This window comes from Antedon bifida, chromosome 7 (genome assembly GCF_963402885.1).
Source record: "Antedon bifida chromosome 7, ecAntBifi1.1, whole genome shotgun sequence".
In the NCBI taxonomy this organism is placed as follows: Eukaryota; Metazoa; Echinodermata; class Crinoidea; order Comatulida; family Antedonidae; genus Antedon; species Antedon bifida.
In genome coordinates, this window is record NC_136232.1 from 13,847,877 (window position 1) to 13,865,784 (window position 17,908).

The following is a 17,908-nucleotide window of genomic DNA, read 5'->3' on the forward strand; positions in this document are numbered from 1 at the left end:
CATTGCATTTTGGGTTACTGAAATTTTTGGGAAATTGAGCAGAAATGCAGTTGGCTTGAAAATTATATTTTTTGAAATAAACAGTTTATTGAGCGCTAAGTCATTGTTGCTAAAAATATTTTAAAAGTTTAAAAAAAAAATTTGTATAGGTCACTTAAAGATATATTGTCTCCCCCAAAACTTTTTGTTGAATATGTCATTTTAATGTCGCATAATAGTTATTCACTTTGACCAAAAACTGGATGGAAACAAAATTATTTACCTGAATATAATGTAATTTAAAGCAAAAAATTAATTAAATTGTCTGTCAAACAATGAGTTTTTGGTTAAAATTAACCATTTATTTTTTCTTTTTATAAGTGAAATGATAAATTGTTTTTAAACTGCAAAATGGCCTATTAAAAGTCTGATTTTATTAAATTTCATTTTTCTTTTTTTCGTTTTTGGGAGACAATACAGGTACATCTTTAATGTATAGCTCTTTGGGCACAGTAAAATTCAGTAATTCCGCAAATCAGACACTCAAAAGTTAAAAGTTAGGCAAGAAGAAATACAAAATGTTAATGCAGAATTTTAGTAAACTTTCATTTTTTTCACCAGATTTTAATTGCATACACAAGCATGTTACACCAACCCAAGGTTAACATGTACTGTATGAGTATGTCGCAGCCTAATTAGTGTTAATGTTAGGTCTGTACGTTAACATTATGGAAAGTTATGTTTTGTGATGTACAGAAAAAATGAAAATATCGGCATGTTTTCATTTTTCATCATCCATAAAGATGAACAAAGATTAAACATGAACTTTCTTTTGCGCAGGACAAAATTTAGCACTTGAGTGGCTGACTATAAAACCATGACCTTTATATGATATGCAACTTCTGCCAATGTACTGTGTGATATGTCATTTCTGACGTACTGCAATACCAATATTCAATATTTGATCATTTGTATTCAAGACAAGTTTATTTGTTGAGAATGATTACCTACATTATGGCTGCAGACTAATTGGGCTACATAGGCCTACTACACAATTAACAAATGTGTCAACCTTTTGTTACATTAATTTAGCATTGATCCATCATTAATTATTAATGAACATATAGATAATGATGTTAATCTTTTGAGCAATTCTAAAGACTTTTTAAATGAGACTTATAATTATACAGTATATACAGTTTAGTGTGAAAAGTAAATGTATATTTTTTTTTTTTGTACTTTTTTTCTTTTTTGCAATGGATGAGTTTTCTTGAACTCAAAAATTAACTTCCTCTATTGATGATATGTATTATTTTAAGAGATAGCGCTAAAGAAAATTATGAGAAGAAAGTGGAATTTAAAAAAATAGGTGCATGTTTAATTAAACTTCATTTCATTATATTGTTGCTAAAATATATATACAGTATATGTCAACTTCAGTAAATGACGGCATGGCTAATCAAACAAGAATAAGAAACTAAGCATAGTAAATCCAGTGAACATGTTAGGCTCATCTGCCTCTCCTTTATTCCTAACATCAAGAATTTTAATGATGGAAAAAGTTATTTGTGTGCAATTAATACAGATTTTGTGTTTTTTAAATGCCACTACCTAGTATAATCTATTGATACTACTAACATAATTAATACAGTAATCAAATATGTAATATGATGCATCTTGAATGTCACTTGTCTTTAATAACAAATTAGGATTCTGTTACATATTTCTATGAATTTAAAACATTTGTAGTATACACCATAGATAAGTCATTAAAAAAGTTAATAAGAAGCTTGAGTTGTTGTATTAACAACTTGCTTTTTTAATTATTCGTTGTCGAGTATGACGCTAGTAAACATGCTACAAGCAAAATGATCAGTGGATGACGTTAACTATATCATGATTAATTATAAAAAGTATTGTAAAAATAATGCTGTGATGTCAGACTATGTTGATTCCAATTAAATTGCTCAACACATATACGATAAATTTGGTATTACACTCATAACAACTTGGTACTAAAATTACCCTTAGTTCCTGAATCACTGAGAATGATGTCATCAGCGTCATGCAAATTGGATTTTAAGCTGTTGTTTCCAAGTCAGCATACTGATTTTTGCTGTACAAAATTATCAAGCAATTTGACGTCATTGTTGCATGTTTTCAAGTTGTTTTACTCTAAAATTGCATAAAACATAAGACCTATATTAATCAGGAAGTACTGTAATTACAGTAAGGCATCACAAACACACTATTATATCTATTATAATTAAATCAAATTGTTAATAGGGAAACAAATATATTTTCCCCTTTTTTTCGATTTTTTTTTTTTCTAATTTATTATTAATTCGTGCATTCTTTTAAGTACCTAAATACTGAATAATAATACTGGATGAAATCCAGATAATGTATACTACTTGTAGTAAATCAGATTTTCAATATTTTTGCTTTTAAACAAAATCAAAAGTGTTTCTCAATAATTAACTTATTTTCCCCTTTCTTCCCTTTTATTTAGTTTTCCCCCTTATTTTGTTTCCTTTTTGTTTTGCTTTATTGTACTTGCCAACTGTTTATGGTATTTATTATTAATAATAATAATACACTTATAATGAGTATACCTGAAGAGATTACTTCCTATAAGGTGTGTTTTTATGTTCAACTTGGTAGAGGAAGGCCATATCAATTTAAAATTAAGTTTATGTTCCGAATCGAACACATTTTAGCAGTATTTAAAATTTGTTTTAAATGGTTATTTTTTTAAACATTTCATACAAATGTGATTTAAAATAAATCATTATACAGTTACTAAAAAAAAACATACAATGTTTATAAAGCAAGTACCAGTATCCCTATTTTAGAATGTTGGCAAAATAGCCAATATACTATAAACTTAATTATTTTTTTATCGGGACAATTTTAATAATTATATTAATTGTGTGTGTGCCCATTGATAGTGCATGCTTGTTATATGTTTCATGGGATTTTTATAGTTTTACTTCACTTTTGGACTTAAATACGTTTTCTAGCATTTGGAAATATTGTGAGTTAGTGTCTTCAATATTAATGGATTACTATTTTATTTTTTAAAAGATTTCAATTATGTATATATTCAGTATGTGGTCATCCTCATAAAAATGTTTCCTAGGAGCCATTTTGTCCTGTTTGACCTTTATAGAGGGCAAAAGGAGGACGGGTACAGCCAGTTCATTCCACATTTGACAAGATACAGTAGATTTATTTAGTTATAAATTTTATAAGTTTTATAAGTTATATATTTATATATCCAAAGGCAAATTACTGAAAAAATGACAATGCTGTGGTTATCAGTGGCTGGATCTCAATGGAGATACACAAAAAAAGCGAAAAGCTAAATCAAAACCCTGAATGATCAGTTCTATTTGGAACTGGATAAATAAATAAATAAACCATAAAGTAAAACAGCCAGAAAAGTTAGCAGAGCTACACTAGCCCTTCATCGGTGCATATATTTATTATTTTATTGGTCAAAATATTAATATATGTTTGGATTTTAAAACATCCATCACTATTGACCATGACTTTATATAATACAATTTGGCCAAAAAGTAACCAAAATTGAAAATTATACATGACCAGTTAAATATATTTTGAAAGAATGAAACTTACGTCAAGAATAGTTATTGGTATAATAAAGGTCAGTTATTTTAATACCTGTACGATAGGATTTTATAATAATGGTCAGCATATAATGGCCATGACGTCTTAGTACCATCGCATTTACGTAACCATTTACGTCACAACTTAAACAGTTGCAAGAAAAAGTTGATCAGGTTGGCACAATAATAGGTATGGAAGCTAGCTAGATGGTGCACCATTTGAGGGAATAGCTTGTTTTGGGAATTACAACAATATAAGTACTCTTGGATATAATATACCATGACTATTGGTAGGTAAAAATTAACTTTTCTTTGAAGTGTACTGGAGTCAACTATAACTTTTTAGACAACTTCTGTCGACATTTTGTTTCTTTTACACTTTCAGAAGTTATTAATGTTATCATTTCCATATGTCCTGTATTTTATGCTGTTTTTCGGATTCCTATAGAATCTCAATACGGTTTAATTTCCCAAAAGCAGACACTTTTGGATCCAGAAAAAAGGATTTTTGATAGAAGTTTGGCCGGTAGAGAACTAAAATTGAGCACATTAAGTTCTATTTTGTTGGGTCTCATGTAACGTCTACTGTACGTTCATGTTTACACACATAGGCTACCACATTGTATGTCTACAATGTCCTAGATATATTTTATAAAGCTTATCTTGAATTGATGAATTACATCCCTCTTTTATGAAATATATCACTTAGATTTGATGAAATATATGTTTGCAAATGTTGTTTGCTTTAAGTACCGCTTAACTTAGAGCTGCTTACTGTAGTGCCTAAACGATAAGATTTCAAATCACCTCTTAGCTTTTAGTCTTCCTTTAAATTGTTCAATTCACCTTCACACTCACAGTATAAATTGTGACGATATTGCACAATCAACATTGTTTGTCAAACATAAGATGAAAAAATACATGCAAATCTGCGGAAATGCGTATCCTAGTTTTTCTGTGTGTGATCAGTGACTTGTTTCAATTGCATGATTGATATGTGTTTTGCTTGTAGTTTTATCTGTATTTTTCCAGAAAGAAACAATTTTTGTTTTCCCTATTTCAATCTCACAATGTGTTAATATTATTCCATGTATTGCAAAATTGATAAGTTTCTTCTAAATTTATAAGAATTATACTTATAATATTATTGTATAAATTGCTTGTTTCTTGATTTGAGTTATTGGTATTTGATGACTGTTCATGCAAGCCATCACAACAGAATGACTGTGTATGATGGTATTTCAAAGTTTTCACAAAGTCTTTAAAAATGAACTCAATGAATCATCTTAAGTATGATAGTCATCCCAATCACTTGTTATAATTGAATCACAATGGTCACACAATTAGAAAGTTATGCACAACTTTGTTTTCTTTATTGTGCACCAATAGATTTGTCAATGAAGTGTTAATAATTTGTGATTAGTCAAAATTTATCCACTCACCTTTCTAGAATATGTATTATTATAAACTTTAAACTCATGACTAAAATTTTTGGGATTGACTTTAATAATCTAGTTTTTAAAATAGTATGTATTTGTTTTTCAATTGTTAAAAAATAAATATTGTTATAATAAGTCAAAATATTATTGTATGTATTTGAGGCATATTAAGCAACATGTGGTATTATTTTCTCTGCTAAAAAAAAAAATTAATAACCGTGTGGAAATTTCCAATTTCTTGGTGGCAGAAACAAGAAAACTTGTTAAAATAAAATGTTGCCAATCTTCCTTTATTTTTATCAACGATCACCTACTAAATAACACATTTTGAGTTTAAATTTAGCACAAATGTGGTCGATATTAAAATAATATTTTTTAATTCATTTCGAAATTAACGGTTATTCAGCATTATACAGCAGAAACAGACCCTTACATTACAAACTTACTTGAAATATCCTAGTATGGCACAAGGCTACCCAGTTACTATCACTAGAAAGAATGTACCTGATTGGCTGATTATTTCTGTCAAATCCTTGATAAAGTGTTGTTTGTTTTCCTTGTTTTCAATAGGTCAAGACCTTTATTGTCATGTTTCTATAGAATTCTTGGTAGTTCTTGAAATCATCAATAAAATCAAAATTCTTTTTTATATACAGTATGTCTGAGTACATTGTATTGAAGTGGATAGGTTTATTAAGGATTTTAAATAATTAATTAAACGAGTTACTTCATAAATGAATAGCTATAAGTCTACTCACTGTTTTATCTTTGTTTATTTACCTGGGAGAATTTATTTCTACATTGTTTTACCTATAATTATTACCATTTAATGAACATGAAGTTTGTATGATATAACTCGACCATTAACAGCTCTCTCAGGGCAGTTTTTAAAGTTGTCTCTTTTAATAAACATTGTTTCCTAAATTCATTTGCAATTTAGACGATACAATATAAGAAAGTTAAAAGGCTCCTTCATTTCAATGCTCATCTTTTCATTGAATTTTATTATCTAGAATTATTATTTTGATCCTAATGTTATACATGAATTTTTGCAAGAGGTTTCTTTAGGTTGTATATAGTAATTTAAAACTAATGAATCCAGAATGTTTATAAAAAGATCCAAAAATAACTAAATTTTACGTAAATTGATTTAATCTTTCACCTAAATTTCTATGATTTTGTTGAAAGTCAAGGTTCTTCTATAGTCACAAGTTCTATTCATTAGGTCATTGAATTCAGATAGCATTCTTAATTGTAGTTGATATATTACAGAGTAGATTTATTCAAGGCCACTGGCATAGTTTTTTTTTTAATCCTCAAAAGAAGTGTTGCAAAATTGTTCCAAAAGTTCCAAACTAAAAGTAACTGAGATTAAGCACTAACGATATAATGACACATTTGTATTGAGATAGTAGAGAAGGAAGGGATTTGTAAGTACTTGGTAGTCAATGAACAGGACATAGTTATTCCTGGTAATTTAGTGGGATTTATTCAAAACGGAAGGAAGTTTTGTGGTTGAAAATTAATGGAAATTCTCCAAAAATAAAAAGATTGTAGCTTTACTTTTTGTCATATATTTATGTTTTAATAATTATAATATTGTGTTGTGTTTTTGTTTTCCTGGATCAAGACCTAAAGACCACAGGGACTTATTTTTAATCTCTATAGACATGATACATTTTATTTATTACTTCCATTGATTTCTAATATTTATTGTGTAAATAAAATATATGAAATATGTATAAATATCAGTTTTGTGGACAAATTTAAAATTGATTCTGCAAATTATTTTTGGATTTTTATATAAAATTAATAACTCCTGTGGTAACAAAATATTTCCATGTAATTGTAAAGGAAGAATCCCCTAAATGAAACCTTTTGTTAGGCCTAGATAAAAGAAACAGAAAGAAAAAGCAATACAAAACAAAACAGAAGATAAATATAGTATTTCACATAATTGATTTTAAAATCTAGAAGCAATGAGGAACATTAACATCCTTTAATGAAACTTGTTTTTTGTTTAATATCATAAAATAATTTCCTTCATGTAAGATTATTTTGAATTATAATGATTTTATTTTAGTCGATTTAATAATACAATTTGATTAAATTACAGTTTTGCCAGTGTGATTATTATAGTAATGATTAAAGAATGTGATATCGGTATGTCATCATAGGTCATATGACATGCCTACACAATAACATTGATATATACGCTATTCTTCGTTTCCGCCCACTAATTATCTAATACTCGCAATCGTGATATTGAAACCGTTTCAGGATTTGCTTGAAAAGCCTTGTTGTATTATGACGTCATCTGACGAATGACAATGATTTCTATACAACACCCCATTAGGACCCTTAGGAACACTCCATACAATTAAAGCCAAACTGAATTCCTCCATTCATAGATACTTTGTTAATAACAACAGCAGAAAAGATTTTACTTTGATTTTTAAACCTACTGAATATTCATGAAAATCATTGAAGCATGCATGAACTTTCTGTAGGAGTACTTTGAGTTTGAGCTATACTTTGATGTCACAGGGCAATGGGTAACCAACACAATTTTTAAGTTCTCTGTACAATGTATTTTATGTACCCTCTGCTCCTACATCAATCTAGTTTTTCTAAATGTTCATCTAATAACAGTGGAAATATTTTACCTATGCCTGGAAATTATCGGAATTATCTTCGCATTCATTCTGATCCTTCTGGAAAATTGATGCTTCCAATGTTGGACGCAGATCATGTAAGTTTACCCTCGATATTTTCATGATAAATGTTTTTATTCCTTCTTCATGTAATACTTATTTGACAAAAAAAATAGGCCTATTATTGATATTCAGAACGGTATGCATTAAAAAGTATAACATATATAAAAGCAAAACATTTAAATTTGGTTTTGAAAATATTGCTAGACCTACTCATTATAACAAACTGTTTTAATATTGATTCTTTCCCATTCATAGTGTTGTCCCTGCCATTTGATATCTTCCGTGTCTTTTCTTTCCTCTATTTAATCCCTCTTCACATTTTCCTTCATTTCATGTGTCCTCTTATCTCCTCTTTTGTACAGTATGTAGTAAAAAAGTGAAAAAAGCATTAATATGTATAACTTATAGATTTTAATACATTCATCATCAAGATGCTCAAAGTGACCGAAACGTGCAGAAAGTTTATCATTTCCTTATTCAAAATTTAGTTTTGATTGTATTTCACTTTTGTGGTACAAATAATAATAAGTAGTAGTAGTAAGTAACTGGACAATGGTACAACAATTGTTTGTATTTTTAATTATTGTTTTACATGGGTCCAGATAAACTGTTGACCATAATATATTATTTTTTGAATTACACTTTTAACTATATTACTCAAAGTAAAATAGAAATATGTGTTAATAAAATAGAAGCAACGTTATTTGAATTAAATTATCTGTAAATGGATAATTCATTCTTTTAGCTGAAGCATGACAATGACATGTTATTGTAAGCTTTGTCATTTAGTCTTTATAAGTTCTGTCTTTACGTCATATTTCTTATATAATGAACCTATTCAGGACCAATCATGTATTTCATATTCAATCCTGTATTAATTTCAATTCCGAACAAAGAATATACAATTCAGCAAATAGGATTCATAGTACACACTGTATCAATGTCATGTAAAAAGAGTTTGTTCAAAACTATAAGTTTGTTAAACTAACAAGTACAGTATATTTAGTAATAAGTATTGTAGTGTTCCCATAATAGGAATGTCCCTTGAATGGGGAAGGGGGGGGGGGGGGGGGGGGGTCCAGATTATTTCTCTGCATGTGGAAGAACATACAGTTAATTAAAACCTTATCCAACAAAGTGTTGCCTTAATATAATAGGGATGTCCCCTGAATAGGGATTTGCATTAGTGTTTCTCCTCATTCATTCCATGTGAAAGTGTCACCATAATATATTGCTGTTAATAATAAGGTTTATTTTTCTTTAATGCGGTTCCACTGCATTCTATATCTGCAAGTTCCTCTAGCATGAAACTAAAAATGAAAGTCAAAGTTTAGTCAGTAAGCAGGTAACATTGGGTGCTAACCATATCACATGACGTACATTCTGTTCTTAGATTGCAATTACTGTATACTTATACTAGAAAGACGGACATACTAATGTCTGTTAAATTTGAGAACCATGCTGGAACTGGAAATGTGTCTCATAAAAGACTGTAATTATCATGGTGGTCTTTTGACACAGTCTGGCCTAAAATATGCCAATTTCTTTTGAATATAACATGAAAACTTTAACAGATGTACACTATTGGCTGCAAACCATATAGCAATTGCCACAAAATAGCCCCCAGAGAATTATAAATTCCATTTTTTACTGAGACAGAGTAATTTCATGTGAAAAAGTAAAGACAGCTGAATGCAAGTCTGACCCGTATTTACTCTATTCTTAGTACATAACATTTGGTCTTATTCTGTAAATAAATATTAAGCAACAGTTTTTTTGAATTAATTATTTACCCTACATGTAGTGTATATAGTATATAAATAACCATTTTGATATTATCATTTTCGTTTTATTCGTTTTACAAATCTAACTGGGGACCAACCTACCCCATAAATTTCTGGAAAATCAGTAAAAAAAGATATAACATAGTAGTAGTAAGCTCAGTCTTTCATTTAACTATTTATAAGTCACCACTGAGTGTACAGTAAATCTTCAGTTGTGTTGTTTGTACACTATCTAGTGTAAAATATAAATCAACTTAAAAGATTTGGATAGAAAAGACAACAATCCTCTTTACTATCTTGACACACATATTAAGCTGAATTATATGGATGACATGCCCACTATCAACTTTTACCCGATTACAAACACATTAGTTTGGTGCATATTTATTCAATAACAAAACTTAATGTTGTCAAAAACAACTTATGTAGTCCTCCGTATATTTTGTTGATCTCGTATGACGTATGTACATACTGCTTACAATACTAGTACTAGTACAGCTTCTATCTCTGTCAATATATCCTGGTGTATTTACATTTAGTTCAATTTAACGTTCAAGCATAAACAATATTTCTGTTCATCAGTATTTTTCTTTATCTTTATTTGTTTTTTATTAATGATTTTAAATTTCTCTGCCTTTTCACATTATGGCAAATTTATTGATTTTTAAAAATTTATTTACTCAATCTCGTTGAAATAAAAATGATTAATGATCGATATTTTTCACAGATTTGTAAACTACTAATATAAATCGTTCTGATTTTGTACTAGACTGGACAATGAGTCTCCATTGAAATCATAATTACCATTAAAATCTATTAGAATCTCATTAAATTATTTAATATGCCATTTAATCACTTAAACAAACACTAGAATTACTTCCTTGGACAATTCATGGAGACATCACAGTGTTCCCATTTTTAATCAAATTTTCAAATTTAAATAAATATTCATAAGGGAAAAATACTCTTATATTGAGAGCTGCTCATTGGAGCATTACAACTGTTATGAATATTCATTAAAAATGGTACATGCTGTGATGGTTTGTATACACAGCTTCTAATGAATATTTATTAGTGGGTTGTCCTTGAACTTATCTTGATGGATTGCTTACAGTGAGTGTGTGTATATACAGTCAGATGTAATTGCTGAGCTTTTTAGTTAGAGTTTGGATGTGATGGGAGGCAGGTCATGCAATTATAACAATGATAGCTGTTAGCATGTTAAATAAAGATAGTAAATTACGTCGTAGAATCAGTGAATCTGATTCTTTAACAAATAATTTAAGGATTAACAAACATGGTGATATTAACAAGGTAAGTTTCTTGTTTTTTATTTTCATTTCTTAGGATATGTAACGTAATTGGTTTTCCGCAACGAAGTTGCAGGAAAACCTCTTGTGATTGTACGAAATCATCATCATCATCATCATCATCTTTTTTTTTTTCATCTTCTTTCTTTCTGTATGATTTTTGTGTAACGCTTTTCTCTAAAACTTGCAAACATAACATTTTTTTAACTATGTTGACATTTTGACATTTATGTAACGTCGTCAAGCGAAGCTTTTCATGATGCTTACAATTGCGCAACGTGACGTACGCGCGATTTAACGATTTTCTCGTATTTAACATAGCTCGACAACCAAATAACATTTCAACTTGAAACTTTGCAAAAGTTTAATTTATATCATGCGCTAACTTTCTGTGGAAAAAAAATTGCGTGTTTTACACAAAGTTACGCGCGCACGCGCATTTAAAATTTCAAAATGCGCAAAATTAATTTATAATCAACTTTCTACGCGTTTCATGTCGTTTTAAGCATGTCAAAAATTCCCACGCGTGCGCACATTTTTACGTGTGCGGTGCGCACGTAGCATTGAAAACGTATTTTTTTCGCGTGATTTATGTTTTTCCAGCCTTTTCCAGTAATTTTACCAAATTTTAAACAATTTCGACTTAAAGATACGTCATACGAGCACGTCGAATTGGACAATTTGCGCGCGTTTTTTATGAAAAGGTTAAAAAATTCGTTTAAAATATGCCTTTTTTTAAACAGTCGTAATTTCTAAACTAGACGGTCAACTTTTTGTGGATGGCATATTCTGGAAGTAGATGAGTTGTAGATATCGTATCAGGTATTAATATGGCTAACCGGACATTGTGACGTCATCGTATGGCCACGCGAATATAAAATTTAGGATTTTTGTATCTTTCGTCATAGCTCGCCACATTGAATAGAGCGCATCTCCACTTATCCGTTTTCCATTTTCACCCCGATTTTGATATTGTCTAGGTCAATCAACTATCTTTCGCAGGAGTTAAAAATATTTTAATTTTTTTGACGTCATCATGCCTAAAAATTTAAATCACGTGTGGCATTAATTTCATCTTTACAGTAAATTTTAATCTGTTATAGCTCGTAAGAATAAAATGTGATAATCACGATTAAAACTTTTTCTGGAAGCTATTGGATTGTAGATACGAAACTATGTAAAAATGTTGCCAATCGGATGTTGTGACGTCATCATATGGCCAGTTAAATAAAAAAGGTCGTATTTTCATCTTTTGCGTCATAATTCATTACATTTAAAAGAGCGCGCATCAATATTTCACGTATTCAAATTTTTTCTACACGCTAATACGTTGTTGCTGAGATAATATCCTTCCGAAATTGCTATCTTTGTATTTCATTTTGATGCCGTCGCCATGTTAAAAATTGCAATAAATAGCGGGTCCCGTAATTTCACCTATTCTACACTGTATGTGATATGGATACAGATTATACTGTGTATACTATATATGAATCAAAATAACAGAATTCAGCAATAAAAACATATCATATTCTTCAGTTCAGGTCATAATGCCAACGTGGACACTTCCTTTTGTCCTCAACCTATCCCCTTAATGTTCGGTACGGTAAGGTACGTCGTTACACGTTCATGTTGCACCACTTGCGCGGCGGAAAACCAAACTCGTCAAAGTGACGAGTTACATGTCTAGTTTATCCAGAGATTTTTTAAAGGAAAGATTGCCAAACAAATGTCAAACTGTCATACTCACGACAATGTTACAATTGTCATTAGTAACATCGGATGATCAAAATGTCTTTTAGTGTATTTTTTGTATAAGATTACAGTACTGTATAATGTTTACCAAACTGTAAAGCAGTCATACTCATAGACTATAATAGTAATACTGAAATAAACATTAATGTGTAAAATAATAAAACTTTAAAAGATGGAAAAACAGATATATCATAAATCAAAATATAATAAAAACTATAATAAAAAGCAATATTAACTGTATGATTGGCACTATTTTTATATAAAACTGTATTGTTTGTCCTTATTAAAATACATTACAATTTAGATATCATTTTTTAAATTGTATACTGTTTAATAAAATATGTCTTATTTTTAGCTTAAAAGTTGATTTGTAATATATACTGGCATTGAAAGTAATAAAGTGTGACATTGCAGCATTTATTATAGTAATTAAATAATATTGCTATTTTTCATCATGCCATTATTCAAAATATGGAGGTAAAATACCTCAGCTTGTCAGGGCTTACAATACCCTTACAATTCATTATTTAATGTACAGTATATCCTTCAAAAGCTATAGCCCAAGGTAGGTATGAATCCTCTCACAATAGACATTTATCCCGCCCTTGTTTGTCCATTTTGCCCATCCCCTGAATCATATTTGAAATTAAACAATCTTTTACTGTAGCATATATAAAGATGTATTGTCTCTATGATTTATATTATGAAGAAATATTTTTTGTTGAATATGCTATTTTTTTAATGTCACATTTAGTAATATTCACTTTGACCAAAAATTGGATTGGCAAAAAAAAGTATTTACCTGAAAAAACTAATTTAAAGCCAAAAAAAATATCAGACAATGAGTTTTTAACTGTATATTTTGTCTTTATAAGTGAAATCATTGTTTTTGTTTGTTTTTTTTCTAACTTCATTAAAACCCAAAAGGCCCATTCAAAGTCTGATTTTATTAATCTTTATTTTTCATGATTTTCTAAATGCTACACAGCAGATAACGAGAATGAGTGTAACCTAAAATAAGAGACAGAACCCATTTAGAGAATTTGACGTTTCCATCTATTGATCATTTTAAAGAATCTTCAGTAGTACAGGTATCGCAGTTAGTAAAATTGATTTGAAAAGTAATGTCAGATTAATATTTGTTTTTTCAGATTACTCTACGTGACAACTTTAATTTTTACAGATTCTATATTGCAAATTTTAAAAATATATGTGTATATATAGATATATGCTTCCTTATTTAAAAAAAAAATTATTTTTGGGTGTTTTGGGCCGTGATATGGGAGGGAAAGAAGCATGTCTACTGTGTAGTTATTATTTCCTGGTTTGGGGATTAATTCATTAACACTAAAATAGTGTGTGTTTTATTTTAGACATAAAACGTAGAGAACTAACTTGATAAATGACTAGTTTAAGTGGAATTCTCAAAGTAAATGAGTGGACATATTTAGTTTTTATATTAACTACTGTATCGTTCCAACCAGTAATTGCCTGAACGGTTTTAACTATTTTTTTTATTTCTACTGCTAAAAAATAAAGATAACTTTAAAAAACTATTTAAACAAGTTTATTTCTTTCAAACAGAAGTACTGTATACCTTATGATATAATGATCAATGTGTCTTTGTGAAGTCACAAGTTTACTGGTCATTGCCCTTATGAATCAACCTTACTGTCTTTATAAGATTTAAGGGCTTGGTGCCATTTGAAGTGTAGGCCAAGTATATCAGAAATATGATATTCCTTTGGTAAATTCCTGTTCAACCAATAGTTGAGTAGCAGCTGAGATTGAATTTTATGAGGCATAAACTGACATGGGAGTATGCTGAGTAATTTTCAACACCTACATAACAAGGACAGACAATCTTAAGGTCATGTTTCTGCTCTTTAAAAAATTAATTAATATTTTATTAAATAGGCGTGTTTAATAAGATTGCGAAAATGTACATCTCCATCTCGATTGTAAATGCAGTGTTTTCTAAATCATATGACTGGAATCCACTTACATGCTCTGACATACAGCATAATATATTTTTATGTGATTTATTTTTTATTTATTACAATTTATGTTTATGAGTTCTGTATATCATATGATGTGGACTTATGTCACACTGTAAATGCACATGGTGTATTTGACATTTCTAAGAACATTTAGGTCATTCATTCAAAGAGTAGAGGTATAATACTAGAGTTCCAATCGGTGAACAGTTTTGAGATAAATTGAGGCGGAATAGATTATGCATATTTATGTGTACACTGTAGTGTAGTGCTAAAAGTAATAACAGAAATTGAGCCAGAGGACACAATATTGTCATCGTTCATCCTTAGGCATCCTCTTTCATTTTGAGATTTTAAAACAGGTCTCATTAATTAATTTGAGTTATTGTCTTTTCTGATTTTTTATTTTTTTTGGCCTCATTGTCGAAAAAGGGTTTGACAAAGAACTTGGTCCTTTCATCTGTACCGCCTCCGGTATTTCATATATCCGCATCTGCCACTGGAGCCTATCCTACTAACCTATCAAAGATAGTTTATGTTAAATTTTACACTTAACTAAACAGAAGAAATCTTGGTCTGCGGTATATAAGTATGACGGTGATGGTACGAAAGGAAGAATTTTGAATATATATTTTATTTGATTACATGATCATAGACCAGGAAATACTATAGTTCCTCTAGAGGTACAGCAGTGGGTGGTACAGTATTTACCGGATGTTTTACAGTTTGTTAAACCCACTTCAGAATGTTATCCATTGATAGTAATGTACAGTTAATGTTGTTATATTTATTTAGCGCTTAATAATAATCTGCCGATTGTCCTAAAGGGCTTAAAACTAAAATGATTTGGATTATAAGAGAAAGAAATGATGACAATTGTCTATTCATTTACCATGTCATCATTGAGTCAATCAAATATTTTAATTAAAACAATTATTTTCCTTCCTTTTTATTACATTATCGCTTAAACTAATTTACATACATTTACCAAATAATATTTTCAAAAATTTAGTTTTATAATAGGAGATTAAGTATAGTGAGTGGATATACTGTAAATGTGAACATGGCCTAAGCATGTCTATGTTTCATTCACAATAATAATTGGTGATTGTGGTACAACAGTTTACTATGCTAATAATGCCTTCAATATTATGTTAAGATTGCCATTAAAATTCTAACATAATGTCTATATAATCTGGCAAGCCAAATTTATCACTCTTATTTAAAAAAAAAAACCTTATTCAAGGTTAAAATGCATTCAGGATTCCCAAGGAACATAAAGGTGTGTTATTAGCTGAGTAAACTGCACACATAAGAACTGTATAATGCTTCGTCTGTTTTAATGTTTACCCTGTCTGACATGAGCTTCAGATCTTAATCATGAATGTATTATTTTCTTAAGATTAGATGTATGTGACATGCCTTGCTGTGTTTCTTTACATACCTGTACTGTTAGTAGCCAATCGTCAATCAATACTATGAAATAAGCATTAAAAACACTCACAATTGATAGTGAAGTCGCCGCCAAGTCTGCCTATTTGGCTTTCACTGTTATTCTACCAATAGTATAATATTTTATTTGAATTTTTTCTGGACAAATTAATTAAAAATAAACATTATTTAGGTTCTCCCACATGGAATATAATAAATACTTTTGAATTTTGTGTATTAATAAGTTTTATATAAATAAATTAAACATATTTAGATGCATGCCATACTTTGTATATTTACACCAAGTAAAATCATACAGGTTAGTACTAGTTTTAATTAGTGCATGAGAAATAACAAAATGAAACAAAAAACTAAACAAGTTAAACTTACTTTTTTGATAAATTTGAAAAAAACAAATTTAAATCTTTCTGAAGTACAAGTGGTTTATACTGTTATTAAAAAAACTAAAATGAAATATTTGTAAGATAGATAGTGAAATCTGAGGGATCCCACAGCACCACATCATTAATTATCAATCCATTCATAAAAGAACGGGCTGGAAAATATTATTATTATTATTAGTTTCTTATTATCGCAATATACTGTATGCCAGCTATGAGTATAGTGTTGTACAGTATGAACATTTTGTGCCTTAATTAACATGTTTTTATACACTTTTTTAGGGACAATTTTAAATGTGTAAAGAAATTACTATTTATGTTTAAAATGACTTTTTAAAAAGTGTTTAAGAAACTTGATGTAACTACAGAAACATTTTAAAGATTCTACTAACTAAACAACAGCTGTATAGTGTACTTTTCAGGACAATTAAAACCAAAAGACAATTTAAGGTATAATTAGTGGGTAGGGGGCACTTTCTGTTTGATATTTGTCCGCAACACCATTAAGGCATTTTTTTAGATGCAATATCCAATTAACACAAGGCTCAGATTTCCTTAGAAAAATTCCTAAATATCGTTAAGGAGCCGAAGGAAATTAAGATCCCCCAAGGATTCAACTATCCATCTTCTAGATCAAATAAAAATATTTACACGGATGGCTGACAGACATTAGGCAAATAATTTGTAATACATCACTGACATAATACTTCTTTTTTTTTTTTTTTTTGAAAGGTTTCACTTGTACACAGCACAAGATGGAAATTTAGTGCTTTGACAATGCCTCATTATGTGGCTTTAGATAAGACAGCTATTTGGATTAACAACATTCTCACATCATTAGACTATTAGAATGATAAACCCATATGATTCGTAAATGATTTAAATATTTCTTTTTAATATTTCAGAAATTCAAGGGGTTAGTAATGCGACGACGGTCGGCCCCTTCAGCGGTCATCCGCAGTGCGTTTAACAATCGGAATAAAAGCACAGATAAAAGGTATGTTTTTTATATGAAATTTATTGTTATTGCAACCCTACTGTAATATAAATATTTGAATTTTTTATTGTTATTTTACACTATACATACAGTACTTCATTAATGAATGTATTTTTTTTAATTAATGTACAGTATTCATGTGTAATGTAAATGATCTTTTGTTACCATTATTTTATCACTGTCATAAGTTTTAATCGATATACATTCATACTGTACATTAGCTTTAATCAACTTGTTCGTGTTGGAATTTGACAAGCCTCTGTGTCTAATAAGAAATCTACTGACCCTCGTTCAATGTGTCTAGAATGTGATATTGTTAAAACAACTTCACTTTTGTTTTAAGAACTTTCCCTTCATGATTCATTAACCACACTGTAAATGATTCACTTGTTTTACATGACTTAGCTGGTATTGTGTTCTCAAATTTTAGTCCATGCTAGAATTGAATCAATTAATGTCATTCCATTCT

At 29.3% G+C, this 17,908-nt stretch overlaps 3 protein-coding genes across 6 annotated transcripts in view; 2 read left to right on the forward strand and 1 right to left on the reverse strand.

The window, feature by feature from the left end:
* LOC144849172 (uncharacterized) overlaps nucleotides 1-17,908 on the forward strand; it is a 137,840-nt gene that overhangs the window by 106,576 nt on the left and 13,356 nt on the right. For all 3 annotated transcript variants that reach the window (XM_078706198.1, XM_078706199.1, XM_078706200.1), the window contains one exon: nucleotides 17,348-17,439. In XM_078706198.1, coding sequence (XP_078562324.1) covers nucleotides 17,348-17,439 — 92 coding nt within the window. The remainder of the gene's footprint in view (nucleotides 1-17,347; nucleotides 17,440-17,908) is intronic.
* LOC144849222 (soma ferritin-like) overlaps nucleotides 1-17,908 on the forward strand; it is a 144,065-nt gene that overhangs the window by 90,460 nt on the left and 35,697 nt on the right. The window lies entirely within an intron of this gene.
* LOC144849185 (cleavage and polyadenylation specificity factor subunit 6-like) overlaps nucleotides 1-17,908 on the reverse strand; it is a 158,421-nt gene that overhangs the window by 87,076 nt on the left and 53,437 nt on the right. The gene's annotated exons all lie outside the window — the stretch shown is intronic.